At 35.4% G+C, this 22,258-nt stretch overlaps 1 protein-coding gene across 2 annotated transcripts in view; it reads right to left on the reverse strand.

Annotated features, from left to right (window-relative positions):
* Positions 1 to 22,258, reverse strand: part of tbck (TBC1 domain containing kinase) — a 291,120-nt gene that overhangs the window by 223,697 nt on the left and 45,165 nt on the right. For both annotated transcript variants that reach the window (XM_051929957.1, XM_051929956.1), the window contains exons 4-9: positions 19,274 to 19,388; positions 18,509 to 18,582; positions 5,585 to 5,726; positions 3,532 to 3,592; positions 3,386 to 3,447; positions 696 to 757 (exon numbers count right to left, since the gene is read on the reverse strand). In XM_051929957.1, coding sequence (XP_051785917.1) covers positions 696 to 757; positions 3,386 to 3,447; positions 3,532 to 3,592; positions 5,585 to 5,726; positions 18,509 to 18,582; positions 19,274 to 19,388 — 516 coding nt within the window. The remainder of the gene's footprint in view (positions 1 to 695; positions 758 to 3,385; positions 3,448 to 3,531; positions 3,593 to 5,584; positions 5,727 to 18,508; positions 18,583 to 19,273; positions 19,389 to 22,258) is intronic.

The raw sequence follows: 22,258 nt of genomic DNA on the forward strand, positions 1-22,258 counted from the left end.
TGAGACGTGTCACGAGAATTCCTGGACAAGTGACTAACAACAGGCTTTGCTGCCATAAACAACATGGCCGCAGTAATCAGAAATTACAAAATGGCAGCAACCCTACTAAAAGCCCATCCATATTGCCACTGTGATAGCAAAGTCATAACATCACAACTAATAAAACAAAGGGGGGGAAAATTAATTCCATAAAAGCTGTTTGCTTTACAAGCAACAAAGGAAACATAGGTATTACTTGTACAGGGATGAAAATTTAACTAATTGACCAATATTTGCATTAGTATCCACAAATTAGATAAGGAAAAACCTGCTAAATGGGAGTTGTTCATTTTCATTGCATTGTTAGCATCTTTGGAAACAGGCTTGTCACCTACATGATAATCATTCAGGCTGTAACAAATGATAGCAACATTCAAAGTTGATAGAATTATCAACATAAAAAAGTATTGGAAACAAAACAAGAACTAGGCTCATTATTGCCACTTTCAACAACAAATAGCTTTATACTCCAGAAATATTTTGCCAGGAAAAAAATGCCATATTCATTTTTTAAGCAAGTGATGGCTTTAAATGACGTATCTGAATTGAAAAGATCATACATGTATTGTAATTAGACTTTGAGATATATGAATGAAATTACTGTTACTACATAAATACATTAATATTAGTATTTAGTCAATATTTGTTTTACTAACCTTTTGCTTGGAAGGAATGTAAGACACTTCTTCAGTAAATTAAGGACACTTCCTGGAAGCTCCTAGAGAACACACAAGTTTTATGACCACTAAATTCTTTATAAACAAATTTAAAACATATAACGTTGTAAAACAAGACATGATAAATTAATAAGTAAAAGTGAAAAATTCAATGATAATGAATATGCGGGTAATTAAATAAAACATTCTGGGAGGTGATGCAGTGGTTAGTGCTGTTGTCTAACAGCTCTAAAAAAAATAGACTGGACATAATTTTTGGTACTCTTCATGAATATCATCTTGTGCCCTGCTCTTCCATTGCATCATCCCTTGAACCCTGACAATAGCTTTAAATCAGGGGTGTCGAACTCCGGGCCTGGAGGGCCGCAGCGGCTACAGGTTTTCATTCTAACCCTTTTCCTAATCCGTAAGCAGTTTCCACTGCTAATTAATTCCTTTTCCCTTCATTTCAATAGCCCTGTTTGTAAGGATTCAGTCCTCTGAATTGATTTGTCTCTTCATTAAATGGTGGCCAAACAGAAATGAGATGTGAAACGAGCCAACAGATGACCAGCTAAACTGGGATTTCAAACTCCAACCAATTTCACTCCAAACAGTCTCTTAATGAGAAGCTGATTCTTGATGTCAATTAAGCCCGTTATTTAATTCAATGGCTTGTTGCTGTTCTCATTCTGCCACAGCAGATATTTCCAAATTTGTTGATTTTTCTGTTTTTTCTTAGAACACCGTCAAAATGTTTTGCTGACCTGAGAGACCAACCTTACTGAGACCTTCACCTTTCTTTATTTTCAGATATTGTGTGATGGGCACAGGTGAGCTGGTCATATGGTGGCTTGTTTGTCTCATTATTGTTTGGCTACTAATTAAGGAAAAAGAGACAACTAAGGGGCCTGAGTCAAGTTAACTAAAACTAAAGCAAAAGAAGTTAATTAGCAGTAAAAATGGCTCACTAATGAAAAAGATGGTTAGAATGAAAACATGCAGCCACTGTGGCCCTCGAGGACCGGAGTTCGACACCTGTGCTTTAAATGATCTGTGGCATGTCTGGCATCATTTCTCAATAAGGAGTTACTCAGCAGCACTCCCTGCAGGTCACAATGTACTATAAAATGACAACTACCTGAGAGAATTACTTAAAAACACTGACTCAAAATAAACATTTACACAGAAGAATTGGCAGTGTTAAATTAACTCCTGCAGTGTATAAGAAACCGCTAAAAGTGTATAAATGGAAATAAGCAAATACATTTCTCTATGTTTGTCAAAATTTTATTAAGTGTCACAGAGGCAAAATTATTACAAAGTATCAAAGAATAGAAATACCCAGATGGCGATTTTACAACTGTAATGAAAAGATTTCAAAATATGGAATGTAAAAAGACAAGGACAATGTCCCACCCAAAACCGATGATTAAGCAATAAGAAAGCTTATCTGGGAGCTTACTAAGAGGTCAACAGCAACTTTAAAGGAGTTGTAAGAACATAGCAGCAACTGACCATGCTTTGCATAATGTAACCATTGTTAAATGTTTTCTTGTCTACAGAAAAATTCTTTTAAATTTTAGAAATTTAAAGTTTCAAAGGCAACTCATTGGTCTTCTTAGGACTGATCTGAACTATTGTTTCAGTTATGAGACCTTACAAAGTTAATATTATTTGTGCAATCATACAACTGAACACAGGTTTTGAAATGAGCACAACTGTACCTTATTAAAGTATTTAATGTGATCTCTCCTTGAGCAAGGCTCTTAAATTGCAATTGCTTCATCCTAGGTATGACAGTAATCTGCATCCAGCCCTGCAAGCAGGTCCTCCAACTTACAGGGAAAACGTGGGGGTTGGTGACAGGACTGAAACTCCAGCCACCGTATATAAAAAAGAAACTCATACTGTTCTAGTGTGGTGCTGAGGTGTCACCTGCTACACTTGGGTATCAGTCCAGATGGTCTGTCGTATGGTGGGTGCAGCAACGCGCTATCAGTGCATACTCCTAACCACCCTCTCAGAGGGAAAAAGCAATTGCAGTTTATAATAAAAAAAAATAATGCTTAAGTAACTCAAATATGATTGTCACTTAAATCAGTAAAACAGATGATGTCAATACAGGAGAGTTCTAAAGGTCACATATAAGATGCATGGAAGTATTATATCACTGCTTCTAGAAGAAGGCCACTCATTCAGTTTATCTTCCATGTTGTGCATTTGCTTACCCATTTGATAAGCCTACTTCGCCTAACTTTGGTTCTTAAAAAAAAAAGGCATGAACACCTATCTAGTAATTTTCAGAAAAAAAATTATACAACTCTGAAGAAACACTTTATATAACTTTAATATTTGAGAGGATTATTTCTATAGGAACTATAAAAAAATCTAACTTTTAATACTACAACATTGTAAAACAAGATATAATCAGTGGTAGTTGACTGATGTCTGAAGGCACTACAAGCTTGAAATATGGATATGGCCAGAAATACTACTATAACTCTAGGGACACTTGTTTCATTAAACGTTTTCAGTTTTCAGCGTTTTAATCTTTTGACAAAAAATATTTTTATTCAATTTTTAAATTTTAAACTTAAGTTATGTACATTTCATAGAAAACTTAAATAATTATTTCCACAAAATAACCCAATATTTGAAAACAAATTTAACAGGATTACTCAACAAACCTTAATTAGCTCCAAGCAGCCATGTTCTTCTGCAAGAACTGTCACAATATCATCGATATAACCTGGAAAATTATGAACACAAAATTAAAAATTATACAATCTCAATATAAGCATCATACAAATATGTTGGTATGTAAATAATTTACCAAGTGTCAAAATGAACTTCAGTTTTTCACTTATTTCAATATTTTGTAATAGTCTTCTTCCCTGGGAAAATATAAATTCAATGACAAAATTTAGGAAAGCAAGCATTTGGACCATAATAAAAGTCACACATGCAGACCTATAAAACAATAATCTTTTATCAAGAACAGTTGTCTGTTGAGGCACTGAAAGTAATTTAAGGATATTTTGTAGGTAATTATAGTGTGTGATTAGGATGCTCACTAGGATGCAGCAGAATAATAAAATGCTCCTGTTTTGCACTTCATCAAATGTACTAAATCTTAAAAAAAAGATCAAAACAAAAAAAAAAAAAAAAGGAATCAACAATCTGACAGGCAACAACTTCATTACTCACAATGCCCCTGTAGGCACAAAATAATCAACTGCAAATCTTTCTGAAAGCTCAAAGAACCAATTTCATATTCAAAGAAGCCTACCCGGGAGAAATCTTTTCTTTGTCAAGGGATGATTCTAAAAGGAAACATGTAACCAAAAATTGCCATTAAAACAATATTTTAAGAGAGTGCCATTTCTTTCAGTCTTATATTGCTAAGTATTGACCTCTTACTATTGTAAGTTATAGTTAATGTTGGGTTTCAGTTTTGATGACCTTAAGCACAGTTCTGCTTCTAAGTTCAGTCATTCCTGTATTTATTTTTAAAGTAAGGATTGAAGGTTTATAAAAACTGGAAACTATCTAAAACAATACCTTTGTTAATTAATGTTACTAATACTAGGATGAAATGTCACACATGCATTTTATTATTAATAATAGTTAAAATTCTTCTTTGTTCTTCAATGTATATTCCACCTTGGTCTTGAAATTTCTAAAACTGTTCTAAAAATAATGGAAGACAAAACAAGTTCACCAACATTAAAAGTCTTGCATGCTGTGCAGGCTGCTCATGCAGATGGCAGAGAAAGAGAGCACTCACTTTAAAACCTTTCACAGAAATCCAATAGTCTTGGTGAGTGGTAAGTGAGCAGTCCCCATCCTGGCATGGGTCAGATCAAAGAGGTGTATAGGCAAATGGGACCTGTTGCCTTGGAGCCAATGTAAACTTTCAAAGATTTCAATTTGGCATGGGTGATAGACACAGTATAGTTTGAATATAGGGATACAAAAGAGAGGAGAGGAGTGTTGCAGCAGGAGCACCAGAGTTGGTATAGTGGAACTAAAACACACTTTCAGCATGGAGATACAGGTTTGGATGCTGTCCAACCAAGGATTGTTTTAATTCAGATTTTTTACTCTTTTTTTGGGTTCCTTCACATACCACATGACTGCTATGCAATACTCAGGTATATAACTGATTTTATTTAACAAATGAAGAGCATTTTCATTTACATATACATTTATTTCAAAACTAAGCCATTTAAAGACAATCTTTAAAATTTTGATTTGATTTTGTATAATAATGACAACCTGGCCAGAGCTCCACAGCTAGAAAAAACATTGGCTTAGATAGCAATGTGTATCAAATAACGTGATTAAGGGAAAAAAAATTAATCATACCTTTAAAAATTAATCGAGTACTCTAATGCATTAACTTTTGCAGTCCTATTATTAAAATGTCTATTAAAATGTCCTCCAGGTTTGTGAATTAACCAGTTTTGTACGTTTAAACACATGCATAGAGACTTTATGACTCCCTTGCAATGTGTACATACTAGGCCTTTTCCTAGATGCACCATCTGATTGTGGGTATTTAATTTTTTATGTAATACTGTTATTACTTGTTGTTTTGTTTACTCTTGATCCTAGTAATAAAAATGTTATCAACAAAACTAACAGGAGTGCAAACATTTTAATTTTATAATAGAAGGAGCTTGACACTGTTCCTAGGGATCTTCCTGGTCTGTTTTGCCATACAATACATCTCTCACCAAGATACTCAGGTGTTAAATGTGAATCATACAAGAATAAAATGGGTAGTTTATCAACAGAAAAGTTAATAGTTCTAAAGTTATACTGTAATACACTGCATAATGATAATAACTGAACAGAAAATATCTATAATACAATAAACCTACCACACAGAGCTCAAAAAGGATCATTCCAAGAGACCATACATCCACTTTGGGACTAGAAGGAGGAGGCTTTTCACTATATGTGGGGTCATTAGAATGGACAAATCCTTGTGCAATGACCTCTGGAGCCAAATAAGAGGGGTACCTACAAAAGTAGCACAAAATATAACAAAATTACAATATAACACTTGTGTTAAAAATCTTAGCTTTACTACAATAAATATCAGTACCAGACCACAGTCCACTCTGTACAGCATGTATTTATTTTCATTGAGCATTATTGAACATATTTCCCACATAAACATTACATCACAACAGTGTACATTTTCCACTGTTTTTCTCCAATTATCCCTTTATTTTTTTATCCTTATTGTGGTGTTGGAATCTTCATTAGTACACTCTGACTTTTTGTTTTACCATTGTCTGGTAGACAAATAGTGGGTATGAAGGACAACCTGTTTGACTAAATACTTGGAAAATAAACAGTAACTACAAATAACTAAATAAACATACACAAAATCAAAACAACCATTATTAAAGTCTAGTATTAAGTGTTACTGAACTCTTTTTTCTTAGGCATCGCACACAAGGCTTCCAATTCAGCTGCAACTTTCACTGAAACTTAACATCAAATCTCTGCTTACATTAGCCAAAGCAAAATGCATTTAGTATCAATAACAGTCAAACATAATTGTTGCTGGCAAATTCAGAGACTGAGAGGCCTTCCTCTTAAGCTTTTTATTGTCTTGTTCAGTGAAGAAAATGGTCAAAGTTCAGTTTCTTCAAACAAAGCAAACAAACCTGTCACCAACAATCAACCTAAAGGTTGGGCTTATGTGCACTCAGGAGACCAATGTAACCCTTTATTACACAGCGTCAGCACTATCTCCCTGTTCTTTCCCTATCAGCTACGTCAGGGTTCATCTCTGACATCTACAAGAGACCCCCCCCCCCCCTACTGCCTTGGACATGGTACACAGAAAATTTTAGTACTGGAAATCTGCAGTGGAACACAGCCCACCACAAAGTTGAGCATGGGTGCCACATTGATTTCTGTCTTACTAAAGGGTAGTGAGGTGTATAAACAGGAGAGAACATATATCTTGTTGAAACAAATTAATTAACAGATTGCTAAGTCTTGGCAGAAATACGTAATTTAACAAAAAATGATCATTATGTGAAATCTCAAACACTATAACTACAGTACAGCCTGCTTCTACAAGGTGCAACCAAACCGAGACAAAGAAACACTTTGTCCTTGTGTGCCAGTGATTATCTCTCTGTGTGTAAGTCCTAAACATTTCAAGACAAAGCATTTCAAAACATTTCAAGCATCACTTATCACAATAAGTTCCATTACTGCTTATAACCTTGTATCTAAGTTAAAGTCAGCAATTGTATTAGCTGTTATGAAGGGAGTTTCCTCCAATGTAATAACAAGGTGAAACATCCAAAACCAATATGGAAAGTAATCCATTATTAAGGTGATGTCTCCAAAAGAAATCTGGAAATCAGGCCAGAAACCTACCTGGTCTGCCCAGCAGAGGCAACCTAGAATTCATGTTGGCCCCAAGGCAACCCACTGGCTTCAGCTGGAGCAGGCCCAAAAATAAGAAGCTGGCAAAACAACTATAAAAATGTCAAACTCTGTAACGAAAGTTCCCTAAGGTGAAGGCTAACTGTCAACATTTGTCTTTTATAAATAGAGCAAGCGAAGAATCTCTGTAAAAATAAGATTTATTAACTAAATTCTTAAAAATACAAAGAACAATTCAAAGGAACAATAGGGGTACACAAAGTAGTTGCCTAAAAAGTAATGGTAAAACAAACAGAGTCCCAAAACAAAATTCAATAATCAGAATCTTTTAAATGAAAGCCAGAGATAAACAATTACCAGAAAATCCAACCATAAACAGCAATACATACAAAACTCCAGGAGTAAGCAACAGTGTTTCAAACTCCCAGGTCCTTGCATTTAGTTTAAATAGTCTGAGGGAGGGTCCAAGGGTGGTGACATCAGGGTGGTCCTACCTCTTGGGGCTCCACTCACAAAGAACATAGTACTTCAGTAGATAATTACAATATTACATATATAGCTAACAGAAAAAATATGCCCCTAAGTAGATCTCCTAACACGTGTGTGACAACATAAAGACATAAAACATAACAACTCAAAATTAAACAAAAACAAACATAAAATACATATAATTTTAACCTACTGCATAACATTAGCATACAGTTAGGTCCATAAATATTTGGTCAGAAACATCTTTTTTCTAATTTTGGTTCTGTACATTACCACAATGAATTTTAAATGAAACAACTCAGATGAAGTTGAAGTGCAGGCTTTCAGCTTTAATTCAGCGGGTTGAACAAAACGATTGCATAAAAATGTGAGGCAACTAAAGCATTTTTTTAACACAATCCCTTCATTTCATGGGCTCAAAAGTAATTGGACAAATTAAATAACTGGAAATAAAATGTTCATTTCTAATACTTGGTTGAAAACCCTTTGCTGGCAATGACAGCCTGAAGTCTTGAACTCATGGACATCACCAGATGCTGGGTTTCCTCCTTTTTAATGTTCTGCCAGGCCTTTACTGCAGCGGCTTTCAGTTGCTGTTTGTTTGTGGGCCTTTCTGTCAGAAGTTTAGTCTTCAACAAGTGAAATGCATGCTCAATTGGGTTAAGTGCAGGTGCCTGACTTGGCCATCAAGAATTTTCCACTTTTTGCTTTAATAAACTCCTGGGTTGCTTTGGCTGTATGTTTTGGGTCATTGTCCATCTGTATCATGAAACGCTGCCCAATCAATTTGACTGCATTTAGCTGGATTTGAGCAGACAGTATGTCTCTGAACACCTCAGAATTCATTCGGCTGCTTCTGTCCTGTGTCACATCATCAATAAACACTAGTGTCCCAGTGCCACTGGCAGCCATGCACGTCCAAGCCATCACACTGCCTCCACCGTGTTTTACATATGATGTGGTATGCTTTGGATAATGAGCTGTTCCACGCCTTCTCCATACTTTTTTCTTGCCATCATTCTGGTATAGATTGATCTTGGTTTCATCTGTCCAAAGAATGTTTTTCCAGAACAGTGCTGGCTTTTTTAAATGTTCTTTAGCAAAGTCCAATCCAGCCTTTCTATTCTTGAGGCTTATGAGTGGCTTGCACCTTGCAGTGCACCCTCTGTATTTACTTTCGTGCAGTCTTCTCTTTATGGTAGACTTGGATATCGATATGCCTACCCCCTGGAGAGTGATGTTCACTTGGTTGGCTGTTGTGAAGGGGTTTCTCTTCACCATGGACATGATTCTGCGATCATCCACCACTATTGTCTTCCGTGGACGTCCAGGTCTTTTTGCGTTGCTGAGTTCACCAGTGCTTGCTTTCTTTCTCAGGATGTACCAAACTGTAGATTTTGCCACTCGTAATATTGTAGCAATTTCTCGGATGGGTTTTTTCTGTTTTTGCAGCTTAACACTAGAATTACCAGAGTCTACGAAAAAACTCATAGATCCGGCCCACCTTAAAACCGTTCTCACCTCTCCGCCAGCGTCTTTTGTCTTCTAAATTTGCTGATTAAGACGAGCAGCAAGCAGCCAGCTATTCCATCCTCCACCGTCGCAGAACGTTCACTAAGTTTTCCCAGCTCATGCCTTGTTTGATTATCTGGGAGTGACTGAACTGCTGGAGTTTTTGAGTGGAAATAATAGATTGTTATTTGGAACATACGCATTTCATGTGTGTTTGTTTCTACAGTAATCTGTGTAAACACATTTTTAAAACAGAAACGTTTTTCATATTTTAGTAGTAAATGACAAAATGTAGGCATAAACTATATAATGTATGAAGCCTGAACATTTTGACTGTGCTGTCAAAATGGCACTGTCTTTTGGGTGAGATGTAAAACCAAGGTCCTGACTCTCCGTGGTCATAAAAGATTCCTGGACATTCTTTGTAAAGAGCTGAGTGTTATCCTGATGTCGAGTCTAAATTGCCCACCACAGTTCTACCTCTCTCACGACTTCACAACCTAATAGCTCATGTGTTGTGAGTGTACTGGCGCAACAATAACTACCATTGCATCATTGGGGGGATGCTACACATTGGTGGAGATTAAAGTGGCTCCCCACTCACTATGAAAACTACTATATAAATGTAAATAATAATTATTAATTATATTCTAAACTGAACTCCACATAATGCTGACATCTTTATACAGATGCATTTGAGAGACCCACAAAAGTATGTTTAGATCTCGAAATTAAATATAGCCAGCTACGAATGCTATGCCCCTGCAGTCTTAGGAAATCATTCAATATAGTGATGACGATATCAATACTTTTTTTAATAATGGTAGAGCCCGATTAAAATAGAATGAATCTTTGTGAAAACATTTTGGACAAACATGCATTTGATAAGTCCTCAAATTGAAGGCATTAATTAATTATTAGGAATATTCTCTACTTCAAATTGAATTTACAGGCATGTTTGGGTCTCAAATTAATGCAATTCCTCAAATATAAATAAATACATAAAACCCCAAAAGTTTTCTTTTAATTGAATACAAATTGAATTCATCAAATGAGTTTTGTGATCAAAATGGATCATTTATATCATAGCATTAAAGTTCACTAGTATTGTATCACTGGCATTTTATTAATAAGTTTAACATGCTTTTCTGTAAAATAAGTAATAAAGCATTATACATTTTTACCAAAATGTATATTATCAGACATTTTCAATGGTTAAATAATGTAGTGGTTTGGTTTGTTCATTTGTGTTGCTGAGACTGAGCTACAAAACCAGCACAAGATGACAGCATTTCTCTACACAAATGAGCTTGATGTACTGAATTGTCTCATCTCATTTTGTCATATGTCTTGTGTTCGTAAGTTCCAACCTATATACAAAATCAGGTTATGAACGTGAAAAGGAACAGAACTTGTTTGTAATTCAAGGTCTAACTGTATTCATTAATTATACTGCTGTTGTTTAAAGTTCGGACTCGTGCAGGTCAGGTCAGGTTGGGAAGCATGCACTGGTACAACGCTTTGCCGTACCCACCACATGACGAAACAACGTGGAATCCTGGCTGGCAACCCCCCAGGCATACACACAATCCTTTCCCATGCCCCAAAAATGGGCACTTACTTGCCGCTGCCAGCTGTTAGGTGGCCATCCCCTTGGCTCAATCCAGTCACTCAGATCCTCAGCAATGAGGATCCTGTGAGCCGAGTAACCCTTGGGGAATCACACCAAATGGCCGTAATGCCGTAACTGACGCCCCCTCACATGTGTCTTGTTTGGGACTCTGTGAGCAACCGTTCGTTCAACACAAAGTCAAACCAGCGGTACCCAAGGATTTTCCGAATAGACACAGTACTGAAGGAGTCCAGTCTTTGTCGGAGGTCACTGGATAGCGTCCATGTTTCACAACCATACAGCAAAACAGGAAGCACCAGGGGCCTCATGCATAGAATTCACACTAAAACATGGCGTAAGGACAAAAGCGGAAATGTGTGTATATGCAAATCAATATAAATAGCCCTTAAGCTCAGCGTTCTGTGAAGAGACAATGGCGAAAGCAGGGGGGAAAATAGAAGAATTTCAGTGAATGCCAATTGAAGGCAAGGAAAAACATACTATTTGTTGGTTTAAACAGTGGTATAAACAACAAAAGGAAGTTGATTCCAATTCATATCCTTCTTTTTCTTTCTCCAAGTAACCAATCGCCACAAAATCAGCTCTGTAATAGATGTTAAGCCATCTGTAAGCTTAGAACGCAGATTCTTCAAAACTTTTAAGGAACATTGAAATATCTTCTTAGTACATGTTTAATTATTCCATTCATCTATCCTTCCAGTGTCACGCCAGCCCCAGCAAGAATACAGCGCGAGGCAGGAACAATCGCTGAACTAGCTAGAGCTGCGACACTGTGTCCTCATGTTTAATTATTAACAATATAGATTATTTAAATGATGTTAATATTTTATCTGTATAATGTAATAAACATATTGTGCTGCATTTCATCTTAAAAATGATATCATCATCATATGTAAATACGCGCTTTTTAAAGTGGCTCAGGTTGTGCAATATTATAACTGTATCACAAGTTTACAGTGAGGTAATTGTACTAATTATTACAAACAGTTCTGTAAGGAGCACTTGATGGACTGATTGAGTGCATTTATAGTTCTTGGGATGAAACTGTTTCTGAACCGCGATGTCCCTACAGGAAAGGCTCTGAAGCATTTGCCATAAGAGAGCAGTTCAACAGACAGTGCGCATGGCTGAGTGAGCGTGTGCTTGATGCTGTATACCAATAATTCTCTTTCCAATCACCTGCTGTAGAGCTGTGATTCCACACTCAGATACATTGATATAAATACTCCGAGTGGTGCAGTGAGAATAATATGGAAAAAGATGGTCCTCTGTGGCAACCCCTAACGGGAGCAGCTGAAAGAAGAAGAAGAATGTGCACTGAGGGTGACAATGCTAAAGCAGCTATGGTATTTGGAATAGCTTGGCCATTCCGTGAACCATTATTTTGTTACAGGTTAATTACAATCAGATACCTTAAACTAATAAACAATATGCGGTTAATTTCAGTGTATATGATAAAGCCGCCTCAGGGATGTGGATCTAAAAAAAGAAAGGGAAATCACACTGGAACAAAAGCACTGCTTTGATGCTGGCTGCTGCCAGTTTGCAAAACTGAGCGGAGAAGTTGCGTATGCCAGGGTTTGAGCTAGCATGAAAATGTGCGTGGCTTTACGCCAAGTTTAGGTTTTATACATCACAATTTGAGCGTGGAAACGGGAGTACACAACATTTTTGTGTGTACGCACTGTTTAAACATGAGGCCCCAGGACTCTAAAGACTTGAACTTGGACTTGTGCTTTACTGATTAAATTTGTAGGGTATCAGGGACACATAACATAAATAAAATTACTAAAGACAGCTTCTTTTAAAAAAGTAGATGTTTGATCCAAATAAAAACATACCAAAATTGTGAAAAAACACAGTGTTGTCATTGATTTGCAGGTTTTGTTCCATTTAGAGTTAATTTTTCCCTATCTTGTTATTTAACTTTCACTGCATCATTTTGAATTTACTCACAGTCAAAGTGCTTTATTCAGATAGTTGTAGCTATATTGTTGTTGGTACCACATGGTGGCAAGAACTGGTGACTTGTGATGCCACTGAGTCCCCACTATAAAGCATAGGCTCTTTCTCAATGTGACCCTAAACTGAATTCAGAATTTAAGAAAGTGAATGGATAAAGAAACTGCCATTTACAAATGGACTGTAAAAAACTGAATACATATTCCAAAATTTGAAAAATCTCTTTTAATCACTGTTAAAAATGCAAAATAGTGTCCTCCTGGCTTGAATCGCCCTCATGACATTCACAAAAAATATAAATCCCAAACTAACAAACTGAAATTGAAATAATCTGATTCTAGTAACAGAAATTGGAGTTCAGTATATGTCTTAAAAAATGTGATTGGCACACCTTAGAATATCAGGAATCACATCTGCTAAACATTGCTATTTGACTGAATGATAATGTGTTTGCTAATGATGGATTAATATAGACATTAATCCTAATGCCAAACATTAAGAAAACATTTATATATTTTATATAACAAAACAGCTAAGCAGCTAGCTTATGACCACAGTAATATTTTTCTTTCAAAAGTATACAATCTTGAGACATACCTTGGAAACATACACCAGAGAAATTATTAACAGTACAACCAAACATTCAATTTAAGAATAAATAGAACTTTGTCAGAATAACATTTTGAGATTTTCTATCAATTTTCTCAAAATGGATTTTGTACCAAAATTTTTAACTAGAATCTGAAGATATAGACTAAAGGTACTTTATAAATATTCCCTCATTACGTTGACTTCAACTGCATTAATTGTTACATAGCCTACTAGCTTTATTCTTATAATTGGTAGAAGATTAGAGCTTCATACAATGTAGAATACTTTTTTTATAATGCAAATGTGAAAGATCCATTGACTGCTTATAAGATTATGAGATTACTGATGGTACTGGCAGTTTTCTGTGTATTCTGGCAAGAACAACATCAAAGGTTGGAAAAGGTCTCATTTCAATCACTATGCCTTAGATTGTTATCTTTTATAATTGTGTGTACAGTATATATCACATCTGGAGCATTCAACAGGTGCTTGACCAAAGTGATTCTATTTACTGCATATGACATCAGACAAAATACAGAATAAGAACTACAGTAATCCCTCCTCCATCGCGGGGGTTGCGTTCCAGAGCCACCCGCGAAATAAGAAAATCCGCGAAGTAGAAACCATATGTTTATATGGTTATTTTTATATTGTCATGCTTGGGTCACAGATTTGCGCAGAAACACAGGAGGTTGTAGAGAGACATGAACGTTATTCAAACACTGCAAACAAACATTTGTCTCTTTTTCAAAAGTTTAAACTGTGCTCCATGACAAGACAGAGATGACAGTTATGTCTCACAATTAAAAGAATGCAAACATACCTTCCTTTTCAAAGGAGTGCGCATCAGGAGCACTGAATGTCAGAAAGTGAGAGAAAACCAAACAAATCAATAGGCCTGTTTGGCTTTTAAGTATGCGAAGCACCGCCGGTACAAAGCTGTTGAAGGCGGCAGCTCACACCCCCTCCGTCAGGAGCAGGGAGAGAGAGAGAGAGAGAGAGAGAAAGAAAAACAAAGTCAAAAATCAATACGTGCCCTTTGAGCTTTTAAGTATGCGAAGCACCGTGCAGCATGTCGCTTCACGAAGCAGCTGCACACAGAAGGTAGCAACTCTTTCAGCATTTTTAGACGAGCGTCCGTATCGTCTAGGTGTGCGAACAGCCCCCCTGCTCACACCCCCTACGTCAGGATCAGAGAAAGTCAGCGCAAGAGAGAGAGAGAGAGAGAGAGAGAGAAACAAAAGTAAGTTGGGTAGCTTCTCAGCCATCTGCCAATAGCGTCCCTTGTATGAAATCAACTGGGCAAACCAACTGAGGAAGCATGTACCAGAAATTAAAAGACCCATTGTCCTCAGAAATCCGCGAACCAGCAAAAAATCCGCGATATATATTTAAATATGCTTACATATAAAATCCGCGATAGAGTGAAGCCGCGAAAGGCGAAGCGCGATATAGCGAGGGATCACTGTACAAGCTTCCAAAGCCAGAATTATAAGAATAACTGGCTTTCCAAACCAGTCCAGTGCAGAAATTGCATTAAAAAAACCAAACAAAAAAAGACTATGCTCAAATTAGAATTAGGATCCAGAACTCTGGACATGAGAGGCACCCAATTACACTTAAGAGGAAAAAGCATATATTGCTGAATAATTTTGTACATGAAGTACAAATGGTCTAAGCATTTCTGGATTGTCTAATTTGTAAAAATACTTTTCAAATGACAATTACCAGTAATGCTGCAAGATAGTAATAGGTTTTGAAGTAGTTCATATGTACTGTATAACTAATCACATGCCATGGAAAATACCGAAAAAATATCATAACATTAAGAGATTTGATGCACAGCTCATAGATATCTCATGTTGTGTCAGAAAGAAATGCTGCTCAAAGAAAAAAGCTATTTGCACCATTTAATTGCATAGAGAATAAAAAGGTTTATATGTTCTTCATACAACTGTCATTAAGATCACTTACATTTTATCTTCTAACAAAACAGTACAAGAATGAATTTATTTTAAAAAATAGATAAAAAAGATAAAAATATTAACTGTTTATCAACCATTGTCTGTATAAGGATGGCAGACATTTACAGTTATATTATGTTCCTATTTAGTCACTTTTTTAGCTCTTAGCAATGATTTCTAAAACAATAACAAACAATACAAACCATGCCACAATTTCATTCAACACCACACCTTTATCATTGTTTATAGACCCTAGATAATTTCTCTAATTTTACTAAATAATAAATCCTACAATAGTATTTGTAGGCAGTGAAATTCATAATTATTTATTATTTGACACTAGACAAAGAGCCCGTTTCGACAACTTAAGATGAAACGATCACGAGTTTGTGTCAGCAGTGTATGAAGAACAAATGATAAGTAACGAAGAAGTTGTTTTGTAATGATTGTAGTCCGCTTTACTCATTACTGTACAGGCTTGTACTGTTAGTTGATGAATTTTCCAGGCCTATAGTATAATATTGAATGATGAATGTTCCAGTACAATATGGAATAGTAATAAGTATAAGCACCACAAACCTGATATAGGTGTATTGAATGAATGCGTAATTGAATCAGAATGCGTAATTAGGCCTCGAGCTGTAGTCGAAATCACCTTTCAGGCCTCTAGAGCTTTAATCGAAGTCGCCTTTCTCTTTGAATTTTTGCGGCTGTAAATCCGCCGCCTGCCGCGATGTTGGGTTTTGATGTCAGTCTCGTAAGGATTTTCGGGCAGCTACGCAGAAGGCGACCGCGCATTCGGCTTCGGACGCTTGAGGAGGCAGGCGAATTATGTATTAAGATTTGTTTTATGTAACAAAAATCATAAGAATAAAAGAAAATATCCTGTTATCAATCACGGTGTATTGGAAGTCTAAGATTACATACATGAAAAACAATTGCCTATATTAGGAGAGAACTGCTATACAATTGGCTTCCACCACTGAATAATTAAAATAACTGTCACATTTTGTGGATAAAAATTCCACACTTAACAGATCATTGAGAATCTCAAGGACAGCTGTGAAAATGAAAACTCATGAGCATTCAAAAGAAGTCAGAAGTAAAACATCACAAATTCATAAATTAGGTAATAAATTAGAAAAAGGGTACAAATAATATCCAAGTGATTGGATGGCCTAGTGGTGACCGTTGGTTCAGTTACCAGAAAGTTCAAGCTCATCAAACCATTCAGATGTTGTCTTGAAAAGGTTGTTCCTCAAAATTCCTTTTTTAAATGAGAAGGAACTTGTACAAGAGGACATAGTGAGGCCAACAAATATTTTGAATAAGCTACATAGTTCAGACTGCAGTAAATGCGCATCAATCCACCAGTTCAAGAGCTCTGTGCAACACTAACCTGAAGAACAGGGGGTCACAAAAGAAGTCATAAAAAACCCATCTGAAGCTGACTAAAAACCACACGAGTGATCCTTTTGCAAGGGTTTGTGGTCAGATGAGAGCAAAGTAGAGCTTATGGCTAAATTCAGAGTGATCTGGGTGGAGCAAACATTAACACTGCCGACACTTCGAAAAACAACATACTTGCACACTGCTTTTCATCAGCAGTACCTGGTTAAACAGAAAGAAGAATGGATGGTGGAAAATACAAGCAAATACTGCAAGACAATCTGTTTCAGTCTGCCAATAAACTTACATCTGGGTGAATTTTTCAACAGGAGAAAGATCACAAACACAAGACCAAAGTAACTGTGAAGTGTCTCATGGACAAAAAGATAAATATGTCAGTCAAATCCCTCAACTAAATATAACTGAAAAAACTACTTGAAAATTGAGGTCCACAAGCAGTATTTAACTAACCTGAACAGCCTGGAGCAGATCAGCCTTGAGGACTGACCCTGAGCATCCAAAAGATTTAAAACTGTTATTGCTGCAAAAGATTACTCTACAAATATTAAAATATGGGGATTGGATACTTATGCAAACAACAGATTTCCATGTTTTTGAGACTGTTTTCTAAGAAAAACAATTGGCATTAGAAAAAACTTACATTTTTAATGAGTTCAAGTGTTTTACAGTGAGTTAAATTTCAGCATTAGATTTGTTATTTAGAAAAATGAAAGAATTTTTAAAGGAATTGAATACTCTTGTAATACCATATAAACGCACTTATCAATTAAACATTATTTAATAAATTAAAAAAGATCTATATATTTAGTAATAACTTACAAAAAGTTGTACTTAAGCATAAAATTTTAATAAACAGAAGCAAAATTTAGCAATATATTAACAAATAAGCTGACATAAAATGTTGTCAGAGAGGAGGGGAAGAATTAAACTTTCTATTTCTAAACACTCCTAAAGAAAATAACCCTCTGGTAGCACTCTAGTAATTTGCAAAAAGATGTAAAAATCTGGCTAACGTTAGTCAAGGCATTTTATTACATGATACATTATATACATTAGGATTGCGCAGCATGTGCTGACATGACGAACCACCTAGATTGGGACCGGAGTACAGTGGGTGACACATCAGCACCACAATTGAACTGTGTAAGATTTTTTTTTGGTGGCTGGAGTGCCAATTCTGCCACCAACCTCCAAGTTTTCCCAGTAAGTTGGAGAACCTGCTTGCATACCCAGGGCAAAGAAGTAAATGTCAGGTTTTCACTCAATCCTGCCTACGTTCCCCCCCCCCTTAGAACTTGCTTAGATGTGATCGAGACTTACTAAAACCTCTTTATTGGTTCAACACACATTTTTACCATTTTATCCTATCAAGTTGGAGGGGCGGCATTGTGCAGAGGGGGCAATTGAAGTTTCATAAAACCCCCATTACTACAGCTCACAATTTATGATATCAAGATAGAAATAGAGCTTGGTGCGGCATGATTCCACACAAGTGTGCAGTGCAGCAGAAAAGCTGGACTAAGACAGGAGTTACAATTTTTTTGCTTCAGAATCATTTTGGTAGAGGTACTGAGGTTCAAAAGCTGGTATCAATACCGATGTCATAATGTTTGCACTGATCCAAAACTAGTATGCATATTGTTCATTACATACTTGCTATGGTCAGACAAAAAAAATTCATCAAGGAAAAAGTGATACAAATTGCTTTCTTCTCAGTCACCAAATCATGACCTTTACTTTGATAAAAGAAAAAAATAATATAATTCCATAACTCCCACACCAATTTATATGTATGTATGTAATACACTATACAAATTATTTGTTCTTACCCAATAGGAAAATCAACATCTTCTCCATGGTCTGTCATGTGGTAAAGACCAAATTTGGCTAGTTTTACAGAGCCCTGAAATCACAAAATTATTTAAAGTTACAGGATAAAATGGCAAGTGGCAATAATAACATCTAAGGAAATGAAAAAGAAGATCTGAAGCAAATAAAATTAGGAAATTTTTTCCTGATATGCGTGATGTCTGACTAATTAAAAGTACAGTGACTTTTGAAATATGTAATAGATAATAATATTTTATACAGTATATTTAAAAATGCATATAAATTGAATTTATTTTCCACTACCTTTATTTTAATCTACTTTATACTTTAGAATAGGTTCACTTGCTCAGAAAATGAAGAAATAATCAGAATCACACACGCATATTTAAATGAGTAATTTTAGTTTTCAGTTTTAGAAACTGACCTTAAATATATATTTGTCCCAAATGAAAATAAAACAAACATTACAAAAGTTTATCTCTTTTGAGATTAGATCAATGCATAAGTAGAATCCTTATGTAGCTAAAAGTCATGGGCCAGGTAAAATTGTCATCATAATAAAGGAAAAGGATTGCATTTTATAAAATGTTTGAAAATGCAATTAACCTTAATTTATAGTAATAACATATAGCAATTTATTTTTTCAATAGGTATTCTGCAAAGCTGCTAAATTTTAATTTCACAAAAATAGTTTACACTCAAAGTAAGTCATTATATTTGCAAACATTTTAACTTCTTTAAAAACCACAAATAAAATTTAATACCAATCGATCAAGGAGGATATTTCTTAATCCTAATGCCCGATGAACCATCCCATGTTTATTCATGTATTCCAGTCCTTCTAATACTTGATAGGCTATATGGAGTACCTTCAGATGACTACAAATAAAGAAAATAAAAATACTTTTGCATCAAAATGAATAATAAAACAGGTTACTATATAAAGTTGTTTAAGGTACTAAAATGAGTCATTGGTGAAATAAGGGAAATCAGAAAGATGCATTCTCCTATCTACATGTTTCAATTACAACTCAAAACAGAGTAAATTCAGTGACACAATTTATCATATGTTAAGGTCAAGCCAGGGTTCCTCACTTGGCTCCAATTTAAAGGGCCTCTGGTATTCTTTTCATTATTCATCATTCTGCTCTTTTGTTCTGTTCATTTATTATTTGCCTTATTTTGTAATATCTGTTAGTTGTATGCTATTATGTAGTATCTATGTGTATTTTGTCGATGGATCCTCCAGAGACTGGCCCACCCCTATATCACCATTAAGGGACCGCTCCTAGCCAGATAAAAAGAAGCCGAGAATTGAGTGGTTCCTTTCAGATGACTTCTGGGGCCTCATGTATAAACAGAAATGTTGCGTACAAACGTTTCCACGCTCAAATTGTGATGTATAAAACCTAAACTTGGCATAAAGCCACGCACATTTCCACGGTAACTCATACCTTGGCGTACGTAATTTCTCCGCTCGGTTTTGCAGACTGGCGGCACCCAGCGTCAAAGCAGTGCTACTGTTCCTGTGTGCTCATCCTTTCTTTCTTAGCTCCACATTCCTGACGCGGCTTTATAAATACACTGAAATTAACTGCATATTGTTTATTAGTGTAATGCATCTGATTGTAATTAACCTGTAGCAATATAATGGCCCAGGGAATAGCCATAGTATTCCAAATACCATAACTGCTTTAGTGTTGTTACGCTCACTGCATCTTGTTCTTCTTTTTGCTGCTCCCGTTAAGGGTTGCCACTGCGGATCATCTTTTTCCATATTATTCTCACTGCACCACTCGGAGTATTTATGTCACTGTATCTGAGTGTGAATCACAGCAGCAGCTGATCGGAAAGAGAATTATCGGTATACTGTTTCAAGTACACACTACCTCAACCACGGCAAAAAGCGTCAAAGCCTTTCCTGTACGGACCTTGCGTTTCAGAAACAGTTTCATCCCAAGAACTATAAATGTACTCAATCAGTCCATCAAGTGTTCCTTGTAGAACTGTTTGTACTTATAAGTACAATCACCTCACTGTAAACTAACACTACAGTTATAATATTGCACAACCTGCGCTACTTTGTAAAGCGCGTATGATGACAATATCATTTTTAAGATGAAATGCAGCCAAATATGTTGCTTATAGTCTATACTAATAAAAGGCAAAGCCCTCACTGACTCACTCACTCACTCACTGACTGACTGACTGACTCACTCACTCATCACTAATTGTCCAACTTCCCGTGTAGGTGGAAGGCTGAAATTTGGCAGGCTCATTCCTTACAGCTTACTTACAAAAGTTAGGCAGGTTTCAATTCGAAATTCTACGCGTGACGGTCATAACTGGAACCTCTTTTTTGTCCATATACTGTAATAGACTGCAGCTCGATGGCCGTGGGAGGCAGAGTTGCGTATCGCGTCATCACGCCTCCCATGTAATCATGTGAACTGACTGTGAGCGCAGTACGTAGAAAACAAGGAAGAGCCCCAAAGAGCGCTGAAGAAAACATTCATTACACAATTGAGAAGGCAGCGAAACAATAAGAAGCGAGCGAGTGACGCATACAGGCACATTCATAAGTGCAGCTACTGCGGAAACAAAGCACGGTGTAAACCGTAAGTTTAAATTAAGTTTATAGAAACGCTCCCGCTGCCATTTGCAATACCATATTCGCGACATACAAGTTTAATGAGAAGACACGAGGTATAAACGAGACTTTGGATCACTTTGTAACAGAGTTAAAATTGCTGTAGCGAGAAACTTTTACGTGCCGGGTCTTAGCTAACATTAAATAAAGCCGTGGACATCACAACATCACACAAGAGAGCGGCTCACGTGAACTGACTGAACGCAGCACTTTGTAACGGAGATAAAATTGCTGTAGCGAGAAACTTTTAAGTGCCAATAACTATAACAATCGTAATAAATGAACAATAAAACAATACAGAACCGCTAAGCAAAGAGAAAGGACGGCCTTATATGGCGTTCGTTTATAAAACAGCGGAGAACTGTGTTAAGGCAGCTTCACAAAAAAACAGATCCTTAACAAATTGTTATTGGTATATTTTCCCTCAATTTAAAAAGGTTTTATTTTCTTCTTAATAAAAATTTAAAAGCAGTATATGTAGATATGTATATATACATATACATATATGTGAATGTATGTATGTATGTATGTATATATGTATGTCTATATATATATATGTAGATGTATATATATATATATATGTAGATATGTATATATATATATATATATATATATGTAGATATGTATGTATGTGTATATATATATATATATGTAGATAGATATGTATGTATATATATATATATATATATATATATATATATATATATGTAGATAGATATGTATGTATGTATGTATGTATGTATATATATATATATATATATATATATATATATATATATATATATATATATATATATATATATATATATATATATATATATATATATGTGTAGATATGTATATATATATATATATATATGTGTGTGTAGATATGTATATATATATATATATATATATATATATGTAGATATGTATATATATATATATATATATATATAGATATGTATATATATATATATATATATATATAGATATGTATATATATATATATATATATATATATATATATGTATATATATATATATATATATATATATATATATATGTGTAGATATATATATATATATATATGTGTAGATATATATATATATATATATAT

This window comes from Erpetoichthys calabaricus, chromosome 7 (genome assembly GCF_900747795.2).
Source record: "Erpetoichthys calabaricus chromosome 7, fErpCal1.3, whole genome shotgun sequence".
NCBI classification, from domain to species: domain Eukaryota; kingdom Metazoa; phylum Chordata; class Cladistia; order Polypteriformes; family Polypteridae; genus Erpetoichthys; species Erpetoichthys calabaricus.